Here is a 24,303-nt window from a genome sequence, read left to right as displayed (position 1 = left end):
GTTTTTAAATACTAGACACTTCTGCAGATTTAACCATAGTGGGGCCACCTTATTTAAAAACATTCTCAAGTTATTCCACAACCTTTCCACACTAACTGAAACACTATCAAACTTAAAAGCAAACATTTTCTAGGTTTACACCTCGGCTGGGGAGTGTCCTGCAAGGCTTGTCCGGCTCAAGGCACGAAAGAATACGACATCCTCTGCCCCGAAGGTCAGAGCAAGGACAACGGCGGGGCTGACATCAACGAGTGCAACATGATCCCCGGGATATGTCCCCACGGCACCTGCGAGAACTTGGAGCCCGGGTACAAGTGTATATGTGACCCCGGATACCATCCTGACGCTGATGGCATATGCAAGGATATCGACGAGTGTGATATGCATCAGTCGGTGAGTTGGTTTTTATTGCTGCTAAGCGATTACAATTGTCTATAAATATTATATTAAAGTTTGTCTTAAACCCCTTGACGCGACTGGATACGCACGTGCGTGCGTACACAAAAACAATGCAAGCTTTTTTTATATATATCGGCATCGTTTTTAGTTACACGGTGGTGATTAACAAATAGAAGTGTCTATGTATAGTGTCCTTACTCCTTATGTTTAATATTAAGCCTTTGACAGTTGTTCCTAAGAGAAAATCTTTTAGAAGTCATTTAATCAATAAAGGTACTCTTTATGTCTTCAAATAACGCATCGGAGCTATACTGCTTATATCAGTATAAGTACCAACTTACGAAACAGGAAAGAGAAAATAATAATATATCTTTTCCAGTACTGCACGGGCGGTCAGTGCCGCAACACGGCGGGCAGCTTCACGTGCGTGTGCCCGCCCGGCACGCGGTATGAGCCCGACGAGCAGCTCTGTCGCGACGTCGACGAGTGCGACGGTGAGATATACGTCGACTATGACCGCGGGGACATACCCCCGCTCCTCCCGGCAGGTTATTCACTTTGTATAATGCCTGCTATCAACGCCTCCCATTAACATTATTACATTTCAAGCGAGATGAGGGGTATCTCCCCTGGCCTATGTTTATGTTACTCTGATGGACATGAACTTCATTGCTTATAGACACAATTATGACGTTAGAATTTTAAACCAAAATTTAAAAAGTTTTAATGTCAATATTTTTAATGTTTAATACTTTTTTAATTGATTTGAATTTTGAGGTAAAAAATGTTAACCATAAGCAACGAAGTTCATGCTCACCAAAATTAGATAATAAGGGCCACGGTCCCACTAAGACTTGCCCACCTCCCATTGACATAAAACATTCTTTAACCCTTGCTGGGATCAACGCAGCGTAAAAGCATGCGCCAGTCAGGGTTAAATTTAATCTTAAATTAGAGACCCAGACTTGCACATGTGTGCAGTTCTACAGCATACATGCCTAAAATAAACGACAAAAATATGCCTGATCTACTCATACATGTTAAAATTGCTGTAGACATTGACTCCATTGTTATTAATGATAACGATAAATTAAACGCTATAATTCTGAAAACAAAAAGTATCCCATTTCCATAAACCTAAATATTAAAACATATCATTATGTAACATTGTATAACAAAAGCCAGGAAGCAACCAAAAACCATGGAAGTATTTTAGAACCAGATCAAACATTGAATCATGTCATGCAGATCGTTAACAAAAAATAACAAATAATAACACACAGCTTTGTGAAACTGATTTAATAAATGAGACAAATGATATATTTTAAAAAAAAAACTATGAATTCAAAACAGTCTTGCATGAATTGGATTATGAAATTTAAATTTTATTGTTACTAGAGACCGTTATTTTAAATTTTAATTGTAGCGTCGCATTCTATGGATTATTTAATGACGAAAACGAAATAAGACAATACTTTATTAAATATTTTTTAAATTATTATCGCTAACCAGTACAATATTTCAGAGAACTCGAATCCGTGCGACAACGGGCGCTGCATCAACACTCACGGCAGCTACGAGTGCGAGTGTGAACACGGCTTTGTGTTGGACCCGACTGCACAGCACTGCGTTGGTAAGATATTACATTGTATTTTTTTATTTTTAATGCTTATAATAATTATAAAAGGGGAAATATGTTTGGCTGTACCACTTCATGCCTAAATTGAAATGTACCGATATAAATAAATGTGAATATACTTTGAGTCCCGAAAAACGTAGGTAAATTTTTCTAAATGTTAAACATTCAGAAAAATGTACGGTTCCAGTGCAAATATTGCGTGATGAAGTTGAGAGCTAGAGGGCATTTTCAAAAAAACGTGTACCCCTGGTTTTTACCTTGTCCCTTGACTTCGCTACAGATTATTTGTAAAAAAATTACATACTAACATAGTCTTCTTAATATAGGTGTAAAAACACGTTTTCCTTTATTCAAATAAATTTACGTTTATATAATATTTTATTTAGTTTATGATTTATAAGGGTTTTTAAATACCGACAACCATTAAATTTACCTGTCCCCTTCCCAGTAGGTGTAACAAAATCTTTAATTACCAAATTTTTTTCTTAAAGTGAGTTGCTTACAAAATATATTTTAGGTTCTTAAACATTCAATGTACCGATTGAATGTGTTGTTATTTAAAAATCTCAAATAATTTCACTAAAATATAATTGAAACTATAATCACGAAAAATCAACCCAACCGGAATGTTCAATTTAGTGACCGTTATTTTATTATTTTAAACATAAGTACAAAAATATCTTTCGGCACTAAATGGCAACACCATATGTCATTGTCTATCGAGCGCCTCCATTTTGAATTTAGTTGTTAAGAATCTACTGAAAGACGCGGACGCAGCTTGGACGTTCTTCAGGAACGGTTTCTTTGTTCAGGTAAGTGACTGTAGTTTGTAAGCATTATTACACTTTCTCAAAGTATTGTTTCTGTTGACACGTTGCAAAATTTGTTTAGTATTTAGTATAAAAAATGAAATAGTGATAACTATTATTGGTTACTTACAAACACTTTAAAAGTAAAAGAAAGTAGTATTACGTGACTTCCGATGTGTGACTTGTCGTACGGTCACTTATAATGGAACGAACAGGTCACAACAGGCGGAAAGCATAAGGCTTAGTTCACATTCATTCTTGTAAATAAAATATTTTTCTTATTTTCACAGATTGAAATTTATTGGATATTTTTGTACTGGTAAGTTTTTTTCATTAAACAGTCAAATGAATGTATTAAGTAATCGATCAAGTGTAAGTCGGACTCGCGTACACGAAGTGTTTCGTACCGTAATACAGCAAAAATACGTCAAAATTTGTGTTATTTGTATAGGAACCACTCTTATTTGTTATTTAATTTTATTATTATTATTATTAATTATTATTAGTTATATTTAAAGTACTTTTGCAATATGGGTATCAAATGAAGAGTCTAATTAAGAGTAACTCGGAAACAAATGTGATGTCATTCTACATCCAATATGGCGGCTCATCCAAGATAGGGGGAATAGTTATTTGTAATGCACTTCTGCAATATGGGTATCATATGAAAGGGCTCATTGAGAGTAACTGGAAAACAAATGTAAGGTCATTCTACATCCAATATGGCGGCTAATCCAAGATACGGGAATAGTTATTTTTAATAATATTATAAGTACGATTTCTTAAGGACTTCAGTTAATTAGATTTTAACAAATTCTTGAAACAAAACAAACTATATAATAAAATAGACTAAGAAATCTAGCTAGAGGTAACTAAAAACACAAAATAAATAATAATCAAAAAACTTTTTTAAAAAAGCTTTTATTTAAATACTCTAAAAAAAATAAACTCCTTAAGAATTTTAACTACATATTAAGTTATAACCACAATATATTATACAATTTTCATGATAATTGATAATGAAAGCTTGTCGCGAGACTTAACAATCTGTCAGTATTGAATAAATTTATTAAAATGAATATATTTTTATATCAATTTGCTCTAGTTGCTAGCTAAATTGGTACTAGTTTATTTACAAATCGCGCGACAAACTTTTATTATCATGCAAATTGTATATTGAGGTTATAACTTAATAGTTAAAAAATTTAAGGAGTTTATTTTCGTTTTTTTAAAGTATTTAAATAAAAGCTTTTTTTTTAAAAAGTTTTTTTATTACAATTTATTAGTATTTGTTGTTATAGTGGCAACAGATATACCTACACAATCTATGAAAATTTTAGAAATCTAGCTATAGTGGTTCTTGTCATATAGCCTGGGGACAGACAGACGGACAAACAACAAAGTCTTAGTAAACCCTAAAAATACGGTAAGTCTTACTGTTGATAAAATTTGGACTATTACAATATGCATATTAGACTAGGCACTAGATAGGCTCCTCACCATTTTAGGGTTCCGTACCCAAAGGGTAAAAACGGGACCCTCTTACTGAGACTTTGATAGCTGTACGTCTGTCTGTCTATCTCCGTGTCTCCAGGCTGTAACTCAAGAACCGCTACAGCTAGACTTCTAAAAATTTTCCCAATATTTAAGGAGGGCTCCCATACAACAATCGTGAGTTTTTTGCTATGTTTTGCTCGATATCAATAACGGCAATACATAGGCACTAATTGAAATATTCACGAAATACTCAGTTTTATTTTTACTTTAATAATTTAAAATAAAATTTAAATAAATGAAATAATTAAGGAGAGCTCCCATACAAAAAACAAATTTCAGCCTGTTTTTGCTCTATTGTGGTACGGAACCCTTCGTGTGCGAGTCCATCTCACACTTGGCAGATTTTTTAGACTTTTCATTATTATTTTTTACCTTTTTAGACATTACAATGCCTCTAACTGGCGCGGAAAAGTCGAGGAGATACAGGGAAAAACTAAAAATTGAACGCCCTGATGAATATACGGCTCAATGCCAACGCAACCTGAATAAATTAAAATCTTCTAAAAAGAAAATTTCGGAAATGACAGCGGAAGAAGCAGAAGAACAACGCAAAAAGTGGAGGAATGACAAAAAAATAAGTAATTCTAAGAAAAAGCAGAAAAAGAATGAAATCATAACTTTAATTAAGCGTCCAGAGACCTTGCCAGATTCAGATAATACAAACGTTATTAAGGAATTACGACGAAAATGTCGATTTTTAGCAAAAAAGTGCCGAAACCTTAAACAGAATGAAAAAAAGTTAAAAACACAAAAAGAAACTTACAAAAAACAACTGTTTCGCCTGAAAATAAAAGACACAGAAGAAAGAAAAAAAATAAATTTCATTATTGATAAAATGCGTGTAAGGCAAGAAGTTTTAGAATGTACATTACAGAATACATATAAAAGCCTTCAATCACACCATGAAAAAAATATATTTAAAAAAATTGTGGAAAATTCTAATAACAGGGCAGCTACATCTAAAACGTTGGGATTGACTGGTAAAGCAAGGGGTAGGAAAAAGAAACTAAGACGAGTAAATATTGACGAAATCACAAAATTTTATTTTCGAGACGACGTAAGTCGCATAACTTCCGGTCGAAAAGAAACCAAGACAAGAAATAAGGAGAAAAAGCAAATAAGGTATCTGACAGGAACTCTGATTGAAAGCTACAAAAAATATAAAAACGAGGGGGGACGATACGGTTTTACTACCTTCTTCAGCTATAAACCCTTTAATGTGTTATCGCCACATCTCAATGCACGAGATATATGTCTCTGCATTAAGCATAGCAACCTAGAATTCCAGTATACTACTTTATGGCGATACCGAGCACTGACGACCAATCTTAGTGATACTTTAAGTCAAGTAGCTTGTGACACAAACAATTACATATGTATGTACGATAAATGTGACTTGTGTAAAAATAAAAAAGTGCAGTTTGAAGGTCATGGACTAGCTACCTCGGATGTAACTTGGTTTTGCTGGGAGAAAGAAGACTATATCTACACAAAAAAAGATGGTAATGAACAAAAAGAAGTTAAAACAAAAAAGACTAAAAAGGTTCAGAAATCAGGAAAATTAGAAGATTTGCAATTAATATTTGATAAAGAAATCCATAATTTCAAAAAACATAAATTTAATATGCAACACCAGCATACACAGTACCGAAAGGCCATAGACCTACTAAAAGAAAATGAGGTAGTTATAGTTTGTGACTTTTCTGAGAGTTATGAAGCTAAATTGGCTGCAGAAATCCAGGCAATGCATTTTGGCGCGTCCAAAAATCAAATAACACTTCATACAGGCATGGTCTATTGGCAAAAACAATCCCAGTCTTTTTGCACAATAGCTGAAAGTAACAACCATCAACCTCCGGCTATATGGGCTCATTTAAAGCCAATTATTGATTTAATTCAACAAAACACTCCACAAGTAGATGTCATACATTTTTTCTCAGATGGGCCATCGTCCCAGTACCGACAGAAAAATAACTTTTTTTTGCTGACCCACTTTACCAAAAAATTTCAAATACGTTTTGCCACATGGTCATTTTTTGAGGCAGGGCATGGTAAAAGTGTAGCCGATGGTATAGGAGGCAGCGTAAAGCGCACTTTGGATAGAAGAGTTTCTGAAGGAGTAGACGTAGCTGATGCTAAAGATGCCTTTGACATTTTAAAAAAATGCTTGAAAATCACTAAAGTTTTTTTAATTCCTGACAGTGATATTGCCGATATTTCTAAAATTTTGCCCAAAAACATACAACAATTAAAAGGAACCCTTCAAGTACACCAGGTAATCACTCAAGAAGAAGATCTAGCAATCAAATACAGAGACGTGAGCTGTTTTTGCGAACCTTATCGAGGTAATTGTAATTGTTTTCTGCCGCAGACCCACTATGTAGTCTCGCAAAAACCAGCACTAATAGACATTACATTGACACCTGCCAAAAAACAATATAAAACTCAAACTATTGAAACCAAAGATACAGTAGTAAAATTACCTGAATTGGTAGAGACATTTGAAACTTCTAATTTGGAATCATTGAAAAATTTAGACGTGGGTAAGACTGATTCAAAAGAAGTAATTAATATTGAAGATATAGACGTGATGCCAATTATTATTATGAAAGAACTCATTAAAACAGACCAAAAAGTACCCGGAAAAGAAAATAGATATATAAATAAGCAAACCATAGATGGGCGTAATAAATGCAAAAAATGTAACGTTCGACTGCAAGGCATAAAAACAAAATGCATGGCATATCAAGAAAATTATTGTGAGGAATGTACAGACGGCTGTAAGGAACGGGATTATCTTTGTGATAGTTGCTTGGAAGGAGGAGGTAGAGTAAATAGAAAAAAATATATGAGTGATGGAATTACTGTTATGTAATTTATTTATTAATTTATATTTTCTTTTCTTTCAGATTAAATGTTTTGGCCGCACAAACGGTACATTACTACAGTACTTGCAACATAATATTATAATGTGTTAAAACTGGTTATCTGATGTTTATAAGAAAAGTATGATCGTTTTGTTTTCTTCTTAATTTTGATTTGTTATGTTTAATGGTACAGGTTCCCTAGACCAATTTTTTAAAATTATTATTAAGGACATTTTTCGTGAGCTAAAAATGAAGCTAATTTTGATGAGAGGAACAAGAATTTTCTCTGTAAAAAATCTTAAAAGTGGTAGCTAACGAGATAGAAAGGATTTAATATTTCGATTTGATGGTCCTAAAATATGGATTGTTATATTTGTAGGGCAATATTACTCTTAAATTATATAACTATTAACCTATCAATATACAGAAAATCAGCTTGTTAGGGTTCTATAATCACCAAAACTTGGTTGACTACGGAACCCTAAAACGGAACCTTACCAGCTGATATTTTGTATATTGATAGTTTAATAGTTATAAGTTATAACTTAGATAATTAAAAAGTAACATTGTCCTACAAATAGAACAATCCATATTTTAATTTTAGGACCATCACAAAATATTAAATCCTTTCTATCTCTGTTAGCTACCACTTTCGAGAATTTTCGCAGAGGATTAATTGTTGTTCGGCTTATCAAAATTAAGCTACTCGCGAAAAATTAGCTTGATAGTCATAAAAAAAATGTTCTAGAAAAGCTGTACTATAAGAAAAAAAAAAGGTTTTATTAATATTGTTTGTAATTGGTTATTGTTTTTCAAATATTTTATTTTTGAATGTAGTATGTTCTTTTGGACTAGTAGAGCTTGAAGGTTTAAGTCACTTCAATGCTGGAAGACACTGTCCAAAGGAATAAATTTTGTGGACTTTTGTATGGATCTCAAGAATCATTATTATATTGTGACAGTTATAAAAAAGTTACCTACAAAGGTTCCTAATAATTATTCGTATAATGTTCCTTATAAAGAATAATAATATAGTGAATAGGTATTTGATTATTTTTTTTAAGTTGATCTGAAGTTTATAAGACTGATTTTACGTAAAGTACAAAGCAATTTTTGTATTACATAAGTGTTAACAACATAGTACTTATTTGAAATATACCTAAATATATTTTTTTTTAATTTTGATTTTATTACTATTTTTCCATCAGGCAGGGTGAAAATCATTTTACGTGTCAATATTTGTAGATTATATAATATCTAAGAAATTTGTAGACTTGTGAACACATCTTTATGATTACGAGATGTTCAGTTGTGTCACTGTCCCTCTAATTAATAACGTTAAATCTATAATATAAAATAAAATACTACTTTCATAAGCAGTGCAACATTAAAAATGTTTAAATAAAAGGTTTTTATATTATAAAACCTTCTTTAAATAGGTTAAATATTATTACTCATGTAAAAAAATGAAAAATAAACTAGTAGGTTGGTCACAGAGTCACACTACGGATTAGGAATAATTGCTACTGCTGTTGATCCTTGAACTTATCTATAATTTCTTTGAATAAACAATTAATTAAGCAGTTGACTAGATAAATAAATAAAAAAAAACCATTTATCTCCGTAATTTTCATTTTTAATTACATTTTACATAGTCACACAACGGAATCCGTTTTCGTCGAAAGTTCAATTTTGTTTCAATAATATCGCTATAATATAATGTTTTCGGCGTTCCTTTTAACTTATTCCATTAGTTTAATGTTTTTCCTTATATATTACATTTAAATATAAGTTAATAAATGACCTTAAAAAATATAGACATATTTTTGCAAGGGTACACGTTTTTTTGAAAATGCCCTAGATCAGCAATGATACAAAAATGTGCGTCTTGGACAAAGGTGATAACTAAAACTTACTGTCATAAAAGTTATAGTTTCATTAACTGCATAATTTAGTACGCATCGTGGACTTTCCAGAAAGGGTGACTTTGTAACCTATTCGGAAATAAAATATGTTTCATTTTCAACTCCTCGTCAACAGACAACCGTCGCGGCTCGTGCTGGCGTCGCGTCGTCGACGGTCAGTGCGAGGCGGCGGCGGCGCGCCCGCTGCTGCGTGCTGAGTGCTGCTGCGCGCTCGGCCTGGCCTGGGGCTCACCCTGCGAGCCCTGCGAACCCGAACACTGCCCGTGCCCTAAAGGGTTCGCTAAGGTAAGGTAGCATAGCTGTATTAATAAGTAAATGAATTTACCAAATTAAAAATCGTGCATCAATGTCTTGTAAAATCTTAAAGTTAACCGTAGACTAAATATCTCGCTATCTCTGCCGTTATTCATATTTATGAATAACGGAAGGAGTAAGAGGGATGCTAATAAAATTCAACCCATCACCAACCTATCTTACTTTTGAACAAATTTTAGTTTCTCATACGATGCGTCGAAAAATATTTGAGATTCAAAATTTCGTCATCATTAAACAGACCCCTGTATATTTTAAATACGTTTTTGGTTATAAGATTCCTTATCGCATAACCAATAACCATACAGAATACCAATTTGTTGTTTTAAAGTGGGAACTTAATATCATTCAACTGAATATATTAGAGGTTATAAAATCGTATCTGTTCCAGTTGGACGGTGCGACGTGCCGTGACGTGGACGAGTGCGCGCTGGCGCCGGAGTTGTGCGCGGGCGGCACGTGCGTCAACACCGACGGCTCCTACCGCTGCGACTGTCCGCCCGGACTCACTTTAGACTCTACAGGTGTGTGTTCTGTTATAGCCGCGTGCACGCGTATAAAGCCGATTGGCGGGCTAAGGGCGGAGCGGGCGTATGCGGTGCGTACCGAAATTCGCTGCACGTTGCCAAATAATTGCTGCTGAATTACTGTAGACTACCTGATTTTTTACTTATAGCTACTATCTACAACGTTGATAAAATTGTAGATTCTACATGTTCTAAAAGTAGCAACATTCCAAGAGTACCAAAATCAGATTCTTAAAAATATGGGCAGTTTTAACAATGTGACATTACAGGCAACCGTTGCGTGGACACCCGTCGCGAGTACTGCTACACGGACTACGTGGGCGGACGCTGTCAGAACCCGCTCCAGGTCGAAGTGTATAAGGCGGTGTGCTGCTGCTCCAGCCTCGGCAAGGCCTGGGGTGACAGTCGATGCGAAGCGTGCCCTAAGAAAGGTAATAATCATGATGACCTACATCATATTGAAACCTACATTCAGACAATATTGAATGTAGGTTTCAATAATCCGTTTCAAATCTTTTTGATGTCCATCTGTTTTTGAATCAATCCAAGAAATGAACTCATAGGCAGATGGCACACCTACGTAATCTGGTGGGGTTATGTCAAGCACAGTTATCGAGTTTTAACTTTTTATTCATGTTTAATAACTAAGTGCTTTTCTTCTGTAGGTTTGATAAACTTTAAAATAACCGAACTTAACGTTAATAACGTTAGCAATAATATCAACTTAACGTCTATTTGTCCCTCAGGTACCGACGCCTACCGCAACCTCTGCCTATCCGATTTCACCGGGCCAGGCGGCTCCTGGGACCAAACAGGGCCAGGCGGGCCCAACGGCACCTCCATATGGGGCCAGCTCCCCGACGGTAGTTTCGGACACAACGGGGAATGGGGCAGCAACGACACATGGGGCCACGGCCAAGGTCAAGGTCATCACCCCGGGATGATACCAGGGGTGATCCCGGGACAGATGGACGTCAACGAGTGCTCCGCCTTCCCGGGATTGTGCGGCCACGGCAGATGCAGGAACATGCCTGGTACTTTCACGTGTGACTGCTATCCGGGATACGAAAAGGTATTTTATGTTTTTTTATTATAGTTTGTTTGAGCCAGAGTCATAATTTTGGGTCACTGTGTTAGGCTCTAAACACTTCATTTATACTAAACAAATCATTTATATCCTCATAACCATAAGTGTCTAAGCACACTAGGCTGAATTACGCCGGCGTAAATTCCGCCGCGTTTACGCCGCGTTTAAATTGCATACAAAATACGGGCCGAATACGAGGGGTGACACACTATTACGTCGCGTTTTGTATGCGTTTGACATTTGCGGCGGAAATTACGCCGGCGTAATTCAGCCTACTGTGCTTAGACACTTATGGTTATGAGGATATAAATGATACAATATTTATTGAACTTCATAAATTACTCGCTTTAAATGCATTCTTGTCTGTTCATCAATACATATTTTTGACAATTCACCGTCTTCCTAACGTGAACAATAATAACATACGGTATCCTTAGGACTCAAGTAACCACACGTGCGTAGACGTAGACGAGTGCGCGATCGTGGCGGGCGTGTGCGGCGCGGGCGAGTGCCGCAACAGTCCCGGCTCGTTCTCCTGCCACTGCCGCCCCGGGTACACCACCGACGACGTCAGCAGAGTGTGTGTGGGTGAGTGAGCCAAAAAATAGAAAAACAGCAATACTAGTATTTGCCATCGGCATCGGGACTCGAGCAACATGCAACATCAGCTGCCGCCCCAAAGATATGTTTTGTGCATTGCGACTGCAATGCAACAGTTTAACAGCAGTTACAATTTTTGATGTTGCATTGCTGTCGCAAGATATAGAAACATCCTACCGGATACATCGCTGATAACCTCAGCACAGTGTGTATCGGCATCAGTGAGAGCGGCAGCCGTTACCATCTGAATTGAAATTGACAGGCGATGATGTAACTTTGTCTTTACCATCATAAACGTAGTCACACTATAATCACCATATTATAACATTGTTAACAGATGTCGATGAATGCGCCGAAAACAGCCTCTTATGCCGCGGCGGGCGCTGTGTGAACACGCCCGGCTCGTTCCGCTGCGAGTGCGCGCCCGGCATGGAGCTAGCGCCTGACAGGCTATCGTGTAAGGACGTGGACGAGTGTTCTATTACTTCAGGTGAGATTTAAAAAAGTTACGGAGTCTTACGAGATATTTAGGCCCACTTGTTTTAGTGGAGACTATAAGGACTGTTGCTTATCGTTTATCATAAAAAAAACTTCATTCCTTATTCATAATAAGGTAAAACAGTAAATTTAATTTACGAATACGATGTAACACAGACTGATGCAAGTTGTAGGCCTTACGGACGTTAATTAAGTTGTGTCCTTAAGGTCGATAAGTCTAAGGTAATTAAAGAACAATGGTAAATTAGAAATTAACTGTATAATATAAACTAAGTTAAGTCTTTTAGACGTTCTAAATTAAAAAATGGGAATTAATTAGAAATTGTTTTGTTATAATGTTAATTTAAAATATTACCATATTACCATAAACTACTATTACTCAGTCTTTATTCCTTATTTAATTCTCAGTTTACACCTTCATCTTTAATTTCCAGGCATATGCAGTAACGGCGCGTGCGAGAACTTAATGGGCACGTACCAGTGCGTGTGCGACGAGGGCTACGCGCAGACGTCGGTCAAGTCACACTGCGACGACATTGACGAGTGTACTGAAGACCCGACGCGATGCCAACACGACTGCGTCAACACTCCCGGCTCGTACCATTGTACGTGCAGGTACGTACGTTATCTATATCTTTTATGTATGTTTAGAAGGCGTTAGTCATTTTAGACACTGCTTGGTATGTAACTCCTTGTTCATAAAAATATCCACACTGTGTGTGGATATTTTTATTAACAAGGACAACCATACACATTTAATTTCTACAACGTTTTGTCAATGTCTGTTGGGGTACTTTTCTAACGTACTTATTTACATTTGTTTTTGATGAGTATTTTGTTATAATCACTATGCAAAGTGACATAACCATTTATCCTCAGGGAGGGCTGGCACTTACGCGCGGACGGACGCACTTGCCGCGACGTGGATGAGTGTGCGAGCGGCGCGCGCGTGTGTGGCGGTGGGGAGTGCCGCAACACTCCCGGCTCATACCGCTGCACGTGCGGCGAGGGCCTGCTGCCGGCGCCGCCAGATGCCAAGCCCACGTGTCTCGACATAGATGAGTGCGCCGACGTAAGTGATAGTTCTGTCTCGCTCGCACACACGAGTGCACCGACGAAATTGTAGCTCTATCTCGTCCGCTCGCAAGCGACGCGTCAAGAGTAAGTGCTACAATACTGTCCAGTTCCGAATGTATACAATGGATAATAATGCCCCGCATTTTTTCTCGTTGTAAAAGAGGGCTTGCGATACGTCAGCAATCAACATTCAACACTATACGTTTTAGTTCTCAACTATTTCTTTTCTTATCTTAACCTTTGCCGTTTATGTGTTACACAATGTATCCTCGAATAGCTTCTTCATACTCCAAACCTCCACAGATCCCCGACCTATGCGGTGCGGGTGAATGCCGCAACACGATAGGCAGCTTCGTGTGCCGCTGTCCGGACGGGTACAGCGTCAAGCCCGAGCTGGGCCCGGCGTGCTCGGACGACGACGAGTGCGAGCTCGGCACGTGCGACTGCCATCCTGCCGCTGACTGTATTAACTTGCCGGTAAGTATATGGGGGAAAACGACACCTGTTGTCTCGATAGACAGAGAGGTATCTCGAAAATAGTTAATATTTAATACTATCGTCGGAAGAAAGATTAGAACAGGACAGACAAATATATGTAGTTTTTGTCTTATTATATTGGAAAAGCTATTTTATTATAGACTATGACACACACGTCGATTAGTTAGTTCTTTAAATCTTCATTCTTTCGCGACGCATTTTACGATACCTTTTTGTTTCGCCGATGTGACTAATAACACGCTCTCGTACTTATTTCGCATTATTATATTTTGCCGCATCAATGCGGCATACATATAAAAATATTGTGTAAAATGACATGGCTTTGTTCCGTCGCAGCGTGAACGGTGCGTCGCACGCAACCCAACCTAAGGATGTAACAACGCATCAAGTCGGTCTATGTGGTATATTCCTCCAGGGTTCGTTCCAATGCCGCTGCCGCGACGGCTGGCGCGGCGACGGCGCGGAGTGCGAGGACGTGGACGAGTGCGTCACCAACAACGGCGGCTGCCACCCGCGCGCCGTCTGTCGCAACACCGACGGCTCCTTCTCCTGCCTCTGCGAGACCGGATACAAGGGAGATGGGTGAGGCGAGCGGACATAATATCTCTGTCTCTTTCTTGTCATTGGACTTACTCTAGGAATTTGAAAATAGGCATTATTTTTATAAGAATAATAGTATAAAAGATGTTTATGAATCTTAGTAAAATATTTTATTATGGCTTAGATTAGCTCAGTTTTGAAGTCTAAATCAATGTTTTGTATACGTGCAATACATCCCTTCCCGTTAGGCTCGGGTTTGAAAACTTTAGCACGCCGTTATCAGTCAATGTTGACTTGAGACAGTCTGGACTAGTTACCTCGCAGCACGTTATGGAATAAAAGTCTTACAGCATTGTAAATCAGTGCCCAAGTCCTTATAATATATAATAGGCATTGAAATACAACTTATCTCGTTTATCCAGGTACTCATGCGTGGACATAGACGAGTGCGCGAACGATCCGACGCTGTGCGAGAACGGCCACTGCACCAACACGCCCGGCGGGTACGAGTGCGACTGCGACGTTGGTTTCACGAGATCACCTGATGGAAAGTCGTGTCTCGGTGAGTACAATTTATATCATGGGCCTACGTAGCCTGAAATAAATAGTAAATTAATAAATAATAATTAACAATATCAATAATTAGTATATAATTTAGGTAATATATTATATGCGGAGTCAGCAGTTGACATTATCACACCTTATAGGTTATTGTGTAAGCCTAAACTACGATAAATCCTGGAATTTAAAGACATAAACTAGAACATTTCACCTATCATAAGTAAAAAATCGAAAATTAGCACTTTTGTCTTTTTATCACAATTCTGCTGTTTCATAATCACTTTTGAACTTTTACAGTAACAAATACTATTTTAATTATTGCTATATCTAATATAAACCATCCATTACAGACATGGACGAGTGCGCGACGTTCGACAACGTGTGCGTGTTCGGTCGCTGCGTCAACACGTACGGAATGTTCAAGTGTATATGCGACAAGGGCTACCAGTCTGATAGCATCGATGATTGTAAGTTCTGCGTTATTTGTTAGATTTTGACAGCCCTATAAATGATAATAATTGGCTGTTATAAAAGTTTTGAGGTTACTTTATCTAGACTAAAAATTATTGTTGTAAAATACACTTTTGTTATTTATCCTTCATTCATATTTTAAGAATAATATTCGTTTATTAATTATGACGTCACATTAATGTACATGTATAATATTTACATTCTATTATTTATTTCTGTTGTTGCCACTTAACAGTTTTATTCTGTGGTTTTATTCAAGTTTGTTATGTCTTTATATTTTGTCTTTACACGACAAATACCGCGTGATATCACATATCGTCTTGTGATGTTGTATAAAATATGCTCAATATTTAACACGTCATGTCGATACGACATCCTATATCGTTGTCGTGTATTGTAAACTTACTTGTACTCCTCAGTGATGCCGGGTTTCAACTGCACGGACGTGGACGAGTGCAAGTCGCCGCAGTCTTGCCAGTACGGCGAGTGTATCAACACTCAGGGCTCCTACAAGTGCATCTGCCCGCCAAACTACGAGCTAGTGTCGGACGGTACTGCGTGCTTCGGTGAGTTTAATACACAATATTATTTTTCGTATAAAAGTAATAAAAAAAGTTAACTCCATCCGGCGGATGGACTTAACTTTTTCGAAGAAATCTTATGCTAGTTGGCTCTTTTACTAGCGCGTACCAGTCTTTCATGCGGAGTTGTGGAATCAAATCTTGATTTAACAATTTCTTTCTATACAGTTACCGAACTTTTAGACCGGTATAAATAGTCAGTACTTAAGATGCAACCGGTCTCAAGACGCGGTCGGCTCTGTGATTGGTCCAAATTTTGACAGCCAACCAATCACAGAGCCTGAACCGTGTCTTGAGACCGAGATGCATCTTGAGTACTGACTATTTATACCGGCCCTAGTCTAATATATCGCACCTTTAAAGTAAAACCGTAACTAAACGAATCTGCATTAGTTAAAACATAAAACATTGCGTGTTAGTCTACACCTACACAAGATATGGGGTTTCGTAATCATTTACAAATTCATTATGATGTGATTCTAAAACAAGGTTTTCTATTTCAGACTCTAGGAAAGCGCGTTGCTACGGTAAAGTTGATCTACGCTCCGGCACCGAACACTGTCAGGACAGCGACGAGTTGTCTGAAGATGGAACGATGGCGGCCTGCTGCTGCTCTGTCGGTTAGTTGTTTTTTTACTTATATTGTAGAAGTTATAGTTTACTACTGAAGTCTTTCAGTTCACATACTATGAGCTGATAATACGTTACTATAATATTACAATAATATCATAATTTGTACGTCAAAATACATAAAACAAACCTTATTGTATCATGACACAAGCACAACTTAAGAGACAACCAAATTGCTCGGTTGCGTGGTTTTTTAGCTTCGCAGCGTCAATGCCGCGTCGTTTTTAATCGTATGTCGTTATCGTAGCGTGAAAAACTGATGAGTTCGGCGTGAGCGTGCTGATAAATGTGCGATCACCTTTAGAAACCATTTTATAATTGTTTATAATATCAGGTGCCGCCTGGGGCAACTACTGCGACATGTGTCCGGAGCCGGGCTCAGAGGCATACAGACAGCTGTGTCCCGGCGGCCCCGGGTATCAGCCGATATTGGAACCTGTGAGTACTGTCAACGTCTTATGGGACGTTGAGATTCAGCCACTGCCGCTGCTCCTCGCGCTCTTCGCGCTGCCGGTATAATTCTGCGGCAGTAACGACGCGAGTGAGCGTTTACACTCAGTCCTCTATGTATACTTGCCGCGTCGGACAGCGGCAGCGACATGATGAGTGGCAGCGCGAGTATTTACTTTTTCGTGCTGCCCACTTCCCTACTCACATTCCTGCCCGACAGTGCTGAATTTAAACGCACCTTGTCCATCAATCTCTTGTTTTGTAGACTCCAATAGACAAGGTGCAAATACCTGGAATATGTATCTAGCTTTCATAAAGTGTGCCAGAATTTTCGTGTGCCTATTAAAAAGGCCCTATTAAGCATATATCCAGCGTCCAGACAAAGCAATATGTAGTTTTGCGTTTGCGAAAAAGATAAGCAGCAAGTCTATGAATTTCTATACTTTTCACTTTTTATTCATTTTAGCGTTTGGTTAAAAATGTGCATCTATTTTTTCTACAGCCATCATACGTGGTGACGCTAGCCGACATCGACGAGTGCATGGCCCACCCCGGGTTGTGCGCGCACGGCACGTGCACGAACACGTTCGGCTCGTACGTGTGCGCGTGCGGTGACGGGTGGACGCTGGCGGACGACCGCTGCGAGGACATCGACGAGTGCGCGACGGACGTGTGCGGGCCCGGCGTGTGCCGCAACCTGCCAGGGTCATACGTCTGTCTGTGTCCCGAGGGATACGTCGCCATGCCCAACGGCAGTGAGTATATACATTAGTGATAAGTTATTCGTTTTGTAGACATTTTTATTGATAAGAATGTATTGATGTGTAATTACGTGCAGTGATATTGTTTCTTCAAGAAACTTTTTATTCTGCAATATCACAAAATGTGTTATTTTTATAAGTAAGGGGGATTGTAAGTAAGGGAGGCACAAAATCATAACTGAAAAATGTCCTATTATGTAACCACTGAATGTTATACTAAAATGAAACTGTTTGACCCAGAGGAGTGCGTGGACGTCCGTCAGCGGCAGTGCTACATGGAGTGGGAGGAGGAGACCGGGCGGTGCTCGGGCGCAGTGGGCGTGCCTCAGACCAAGTACCTGTGCTGCTGCTCCGTGGGTCACGCTTGGGGCGCCCCCTGCGAGGCCTGCCCCGACAAGGGCTCCGCTGAACACGTGGCCCTATGCGGGGAGAAACCCGGCGAATATATCAATCCTATGACTAAAGGGCCACAGAGTATAAACGAGTGTGATATCATGCCGCAGCTGTGTAAACCAGGCTCCTGTCATGATACGCCGTCAGGATTCCAGTGCGGATGCGATCATGGGTAGGTTTTTCTACATTTGTATAATTGCCTCAGCAAACTATTATTCATCGCCGAAAGTTTATCCAAAAATACGATTCACACCTTATCAATAATTATGTTTTATCCTTGTCTTATCGACTCTTTATTAAATTTTGTTTCATTGCCTTCACAAACTATTATTTAACTCTGAAAGTCACCTAAACAGAGGTTCCAATTACGGTACCCAATGCTAGGCAAAGGCTTTAGAGGAGGCCTTTACCTAACAATGCATCGGCATAACCTGATAAAATCAAATAATAAACCATTGCCTATATAATATATGCGTTTAGAAGGCAGTAATAAGTGAAAAAACCAAACAAAAAATACTTTTTTCAGTTACGAACACGACAACACGTCTCACATCTGTCGCGACGTGGACGAGTGCGCGTTACAGCGGCCATGCCACGGGCTCGCGCAGTGCGTGAACCTGCCCGGCGGTTACGAGTGCCGCTGTCCGCGCGGCTACCGCCTCTCCGCCTCGCTCGACGAGTGCGACGACGTCGACGAGTGTGCCGACGAGCGGTTATGTGATCATGGCGAGTGCCGCAACACGATAGGATCTTATCGGTTAGTAATGTTGGCAATGGTGATGAGTACGACGTGTTAATTCACAAGTTTCTTATTTACTCGGAAACTAATTATATAGTTATTGTGTGACCTGTGAGGTTGTGCTTACCGGAGATATAATAAAAGTAGGGATAACAACATTTTTTTCTTAAAAGAGACATGTAGCGTCAAATAATAACGATCCGTGACGGCGTTTTAGTTACTGTAGACAAAAGAATTAGCTAGAAATACGTCATATATTAATTATTATTATTTAACGTGTTATAGCTTACCCTGTTATTTTTATTATATTTAAATGTCGCTCAAAAGACAAAGACAAAATTTTGTATAGTTTATTCATTGTGTAACTTTTATACTGATACCTGTATTTAAGTATTAACAGGATTAAGGAACATTATATTATTTATAATATTATGTGTATAGTTGCGAGTGCGCACCCGGCTACACACTGCGCGACAACGTGTGTCGAGACGTGGACGAGTGTGCGCGCCCACGGCCCATGTGCCGCAACGGTACTTGCGAAAACCTGCCCGGGACGTACGCCTGCCGCTGCGATCCCGGCTTCCGATCGGGACCTAATAACGATTGTATAGGTTAGTATATCTGCCTTTTCTATAAGAGTATATAGTTGGACTACTATAATATCTATAGCCTAAGACACCAGGGTTATTTTACACGTCTACTGATACACACAAACATGTAAACACTAGAAATATATCACCAAAAAGGAAAGGTATATCCGAGGATATTGATTCCTATGCAGTTGACAGACCTACGTCGTTTGGTCGGCTGCAGTCAATCCAATGTTAGCTGTTGTCAGTCGGATGAGTTTGATTTAATGCGATCAAATTACTTAGGTCCGCCATCTGTCCAGGAATCAACTTCTCTGATAGTACTTACAAAGGTTCTAAGCGACACTACGCTGCAGCAGAGCGACACGACACTTCACATTTAATAGTACTGACGTTTTGTGTCGCATAGCGTCGCTGCCGCGTAGTGCAGCTTAGCTCGCACGATACAAATAATATTTAGCCATGTCGTGTCGCTCCATGCAGCGTAATTTCGCTTAGTTTAGTAGTGAGACTACTCACTTGAATGATTTTCAGACATCAACGAGTGTCGCGAGGGCGGCATGGTGTGTCGGAACGGACGGTGCCGCAACACCGTCGGCTCGTTCCGGTGCGAGTGCGCGCCGGGGTACGCGCTCACCGCCGACGGCCGCAACTGCCGCGACGTCGACGAGTGCGACGAGCTGCCCTCACCCTGCGGCCGCGACGGCTCGCCCTCCTGTACTAACACCAACGGCGGGTGAGTGCCGGTAAAATTAACCAAGGCTGGGACTATAAGGGTTGTATAAATAGTCAGTACATAAGGTTCGGCTCTGTGATTGGTCCAAATTTTGACAGCCAACCAATCACAGAGCCTGAACCGTGTCTTGAGATGCATCTTGAGTACTGACTATTTATACGGGCCTAAGTGTCTAAACACACTAGGCCGAAAATACGCGTAATAAAAGTCGTTTTTCGGAATGATTACGCCAGCAAATGCGCTACGCATACTCGTACAATATAACTAGACGTAATTGTGTGCTTACGTTATCCGCTCCGTTTGTTTTCTATATCTAGTAAGACCAAGTTTTTCTTAATTTATTATCTTACTTTAGATACGAGTGTTCCTGCGGTGTGGGCTGGAAGCTGGTTGGTCGGCGTTGCGTCGACCGCGACGAGTGTAAGGACACCCCCTACGTGTGCGCCGGCGGAGAATGCCATAACTTCAACGGCGGGTGAGTTGCATTTATAATAATGCAGCTATCATTTTATGCTTATTTAAATTTAAAAATTATCTACTTTCAAATTTCGTTGTCACCTATCACCAATCCTGACGTTTGGTGTTATGGTATTTTAAAAGTTATTTTAATTGGGACCTACGAGAAAATCTAGTTTTGATGACAATCTCTTGCTAATGTTTTTGAATTCTGAGCAAATTGCGTTTAAAATTACGTAGTTTTCTTTAATTTGCAGCGACAGCAAATGTGATACTGTTATGAGCTTGTGGCTGGCGGACACATTAAAATTTAGAAGTTTACCTGCTCTGTTTTGGCACAATAATTTAGTTATAATGCCTTGGTATACTTTTGTTGGCTACCAAATGATTGTTATAAGGTCCTATGTTCAATACTCGATACCAAACTGTTGTAATAGCTACCGGTGCGACTGTCCGGCGGGCTGGCGGTTCGACGCGGAGGCGGCGCTGTGCGTGGACGAGCGTCGCGAGCTGTGCTACGACGAGTGGGACGCCGGCCGCTGCCACCGCGCGCGGCCGCTGCAGCTCGCACGCCCCGAGTGCTGCTGTTCCGAGGGTAAACTGCGGCCATATCATTAGTTTCCTCAAGGTTTCTTCCACTCGACTCAACTTCAATTAACAAAAAACGTCCATTTCTTATTGACCAATGATGTAGGATTAAGCAGCACGTCCACCGCATCGGAATGGGTCGTAACGACAGCATTCATTGTTGCTTTGTATTGATTTGTATAGAAAAGAGTCAGAGATCAACTAGCACACAACGGTAAAACGCGGTATTGAATTCAGACGCGACGGTCGCAGTCGCGTCGGTGGGCTTCCGCCTGACTACTTCCATTTAAGGAATGTGTACGTAACACAATTTAAAGTACGCATTTGACTGACTTCTTAACCCCAAGCTGCAAAGGCTAGATATTATAAATTGAAATGACATAACAAATGTTTACTATTATTAATATCAGCCATTATATAAATAAACGAAACAACTAAAAATAGAATCTAATATTTGGAAGTTGGAAGTTGTTGTAAAAATAAAAAAGGTTAATTTTTTATACACAGGTGCTGCCTGGGGCAGATACTGCGAGAAGTGTCCGACACCGAACTCTCCGGAGTTCCTGAGGATATGCGTCGGTGGAATGGGTCGACCGAATTTGACACAGGTATATCATGTTGTCAGCTTTATTGCAAAACTATTATTTTCAAGATAAAAATAAGATGTTTAATATACTTACTAAACGAGATGAAAACATATTATAACTGCAAGTTAACTGCATGGTTACCTGCAGCCTAACACCTATTTAAAACAACCTCCATTGTAAATACATGCAAAGTCAGGCTTGCTTGCTGTAAATTAAACTAACAAAGCAATAGCAGACACCGATAACGTTTAGTTTTAAATAAAAAAATCCTTCACAGGTCTTAGGCGACTAAAATTTTTTTTCTTATGCTTAACCATCTCCTTAGGACTTAGACGAGTGCAAAGTCCGTCCCGACGTGTGCAAAGGCGGTCACTGCATAAACACGGACGGGTCGTTCCGGTGTTCCTGTCCCGCGGGCTACACGCTCGACGCCACCGGGCTTGAGTGCGTAGACGCGGACGAGTGCGCCGCCGACCCGCGGATTTGCGGCAACGGCACATGCACTAATACGCCCGGAGGATACGAGTGTAGATGCAACTACGGCTTCACGCAGGGACCTGATCAGGTAAGGGAATACTTTGATAAGTTTGAGGGTGATCACTGATCTGGTAAGGAGGATTAGCTTGATAATAAAATGAATGTCAGTTAAAACCTTGCAATGATAATTTATCTTAAATTTATCGTAAATATGGAAACCACCAAGTACTCCAAAAAAGAATAATTCTTTGACACTAAAATTTTACGATCTTTCATAGTTCTTAAATCATCGACATCAACCTTTAGGGTGAGGCCAAAGGAGCGTAATTTTGTGAGTCGTGAGTCGCAGAATTTCGGTCGCGTAAATTATTTTTCATACTAATCATGACTCACAAAATTATGCTCGTGTGAATGAAATAGAAATTTTCTATGAAACTGAATGCAGCAGATTTTCAACCAACCGAAATTCTGCGACTCACGACTCAAAAATCTACGCTCGTTTGGCTTCATCCTTAGTGATGTTGACAGGCTGTCTGCGTCTCTTTATTTCTATTATTAAACACTTGAATTGTGCTGAAAAAAATCTTGACCACGTCATAATACATTAATTACGAGTGAGCTGCGTGGAATTATAGTATCGTTGAGAAATTTGTCACTGTCGAATGCAACCCGCAACATCGTCCCGCTCAGCTCCTGATTCCTCGGATTTTGCATATCATCTTTATGCTTAAAATCTCTTGACTATAGTCTGTCAAGATAGTAAAGAAATTAAAAAGTGGCAACATCGTAGTGTCATCCCTTTATTCTTAGATTGATTTGAAAGGGATGACACTACGATGTTGCCACTTTTTAATTTCTTCACTTTCTTGACAGACTACAATGATTTTAACTTTCCAGACATGTGTCGACGTGGACGAGTGCGCGGAGGGCGCACGGTGTTCGTTCCGGTGTCACAATACCGCTGGGTCTTACCGGTGCACGTGTCCATTCGGGTACGCCCTCGCGGCGGACGGCGAGCACTGCCGCGACGTAGACGAGTGCGCCGACTCCTCCCCCTGCCCGCACGCCTGCGAGAACGTTGTTGGATCCTTCGTCTGCAAGTGTCCTGAAGGTATTGTTCGTTTTTGTATAAATTTTATGGACATGGATGACGTACTACACTGTACTCATGAAACTAAGTGATTATACTCTAAGATGTCCCTTAATTCCTTAGATACAGTTCAATGTAAAGTAGCACCACTGAAAGCTTAGAGGCCCACACCACACTTACAAGAAGTATAATATGCTATATTCTGGTGATCACTTTCTATCTCTTAAAGATTTGTGCGTTGATCTATCCCTTTTCCAGGCTATCGTCGCACATCCGCGGCGCACGACGCCGAGGACGCGTGCGAGGACATCGACGAGTGCGCGACGTCGGAGCGGGGGGAGCGGTGCACGCCCGGCGTGTGCATCAACACGGACGGCGGGTACACCTGTGACTGCGACCCTGGCTGGGAGCTCAGCGACGATGGACACAAGTGTATCGGTGAGTTGTGGGTAATTTGTGATCAAAGAGGAGGAGATGACGTCATTAAAGAGAGGAAGAGGTGACGTCATCAACAAGCGGTTCTTGGCGCTTGAATGAAATCGACACTAGGTGTGGGTTTGGCAGATACAAAATAGTTGTCACTAATTTATATAAAGGCATTTCACTGTCCATATGGGTGTCTGCAGTTTATGCTTTATTAAATTAAGAATGAATTTATGAATAAATTGACCTAAACAATTCCACAGATCGTCGTACGGGCACATGTCACCGGTCACTGGTGGGCGGCAAGTGCGTGCCGGAGCCGTGGTCGCGTGCGTCCACGCCCACATCCTCCACGCAGGTTACTAAGTAAGTTCGATGTTGATGGTGTGGTGTTATATTTTCTGTGTTATGTTTTAATGATGAATCTATTTTTAA

At 39.7% G+C, this 24,303-nt stretch overlaps 1 protein-coding gene across 2 annotated transcripts in view; it reads left to right on the top strand.

Moving 5' to 3' along the window:
• The window catches only part of LOC121734053 (fibrillin-2-like), a 67,188-nt gene that overhangs the window by 37,825 nt on the left and 5,060 nt on the right, over positions 1–24,303 (top strand). The window contains exons 17-46 of one of the 2 annotated variants that reach the window (XM_042124458.1): positions 134–393; positions 779–893; positions 1,925–2,032; positions 9,312–9,481; positions 9,900–10,032; positions 10,305–10,466; positions 10,782–11,107; positions 11,560–11,710; positions 12,060–12,212; positions 12,655–12,835; positions 13,100–13,292; positions 13,601–13,774; positions 14,211–14,377; positions 14,758–14,897; positions 15,247–15,363; positions 15,787–15,933; positions 16,452–16,568; positions 16,913–17,016; positions 17,531–17,783; positions 18,030–18,354; positions 18,709–18,939; positions 19,363–19,532; positions 20,046–20,247; positions 20,603–20,722; positions 21,141–21,298; positions 21,799–21,899; positions 22,204–22,443; positions 23,253–23,466; positions 23,704–23,883; positions 24,132–24,234. In XM_042124458.1, coding sequence (XP_041980392.1) covers positions 134–393; positions 779–893; positions 1,925–2,032; positions 9,312–9,481; positions 9,900–10,032; positions 10,305–10,466; positions 10,782–11,107; positions 11,560–11,710; positions 12,060–12,212; positions 12,655–12,835; positions 13,100–13,292; positions 13,601–13,774; positions 14,211–14,377; positions 14,758–14,897; positions 15,247–15,363; positions 15,787–15,933; positions 16,452–16,568; positions 16,913–17,016; positions 17,531–17,783; positions 18,030–18,354; positions 18,709–18,939; positions 19,363–19,532; positions 20,046–20,247; positions 20,603–20,722; positions 21,141–21,298; positions 21,799–21,899; positions 22,204–22,443; positions 23,253–23,466; positions 23,704–23,883; positions 24,132–24,234 — 5,215 coding nt within the window. Of the gene's footprint in view, positions 1–133; positions 394–778; positions 948–1,924; positions 2,033–9,311; positions 9,482–9,899; positions 10,033–10,304; positions 10,467–10,781; positions 11,108–11,559; positions 11,711–12,059; positions 12,213–12,654; positions 12,836–13,099; positions 13,293–13,600; positions 13,775–14,210; positions 14,378–14,757; positions 14,898–15,246; positions 15,364–15,786; positions 15,934–16,451; positions 16,569–16,912; positions 17,017–17,530; positions 17,784–18,029; positions 18,355–18,708; positions 18,940–19,362; positions 19,533–20,045; positions 20,248–20,602; positions 20,723–21,140; positions 21,299–21,798; positions 21,900–22,203; positions 22,444–23,252; positions 23,467–23,703; positions 23,884–24,131; positions 24,235–24,303 lie in introns of both variants that reach the window. The other variant, XM_042124457.1, reaches the window with a different exon arrangement.

The sequence above is a fragment of the Aricia agestis genome, chromosome 15 (genome assembly GCF_905147365.1).
Source record: "Aricia agestis chromosome 15, ilAriAges1.1, whole genome shotgun sequence".
Classification (NCBI taxonomy): Eukaryota; Metazoa; Arthropoda; class Insecta; order Lepidoptera; family Lycaenidae; genus Aricia; species Aricia agestis.
This window is presented reverse-complemented; position numbering and strand designations above follow the sequence as displayed.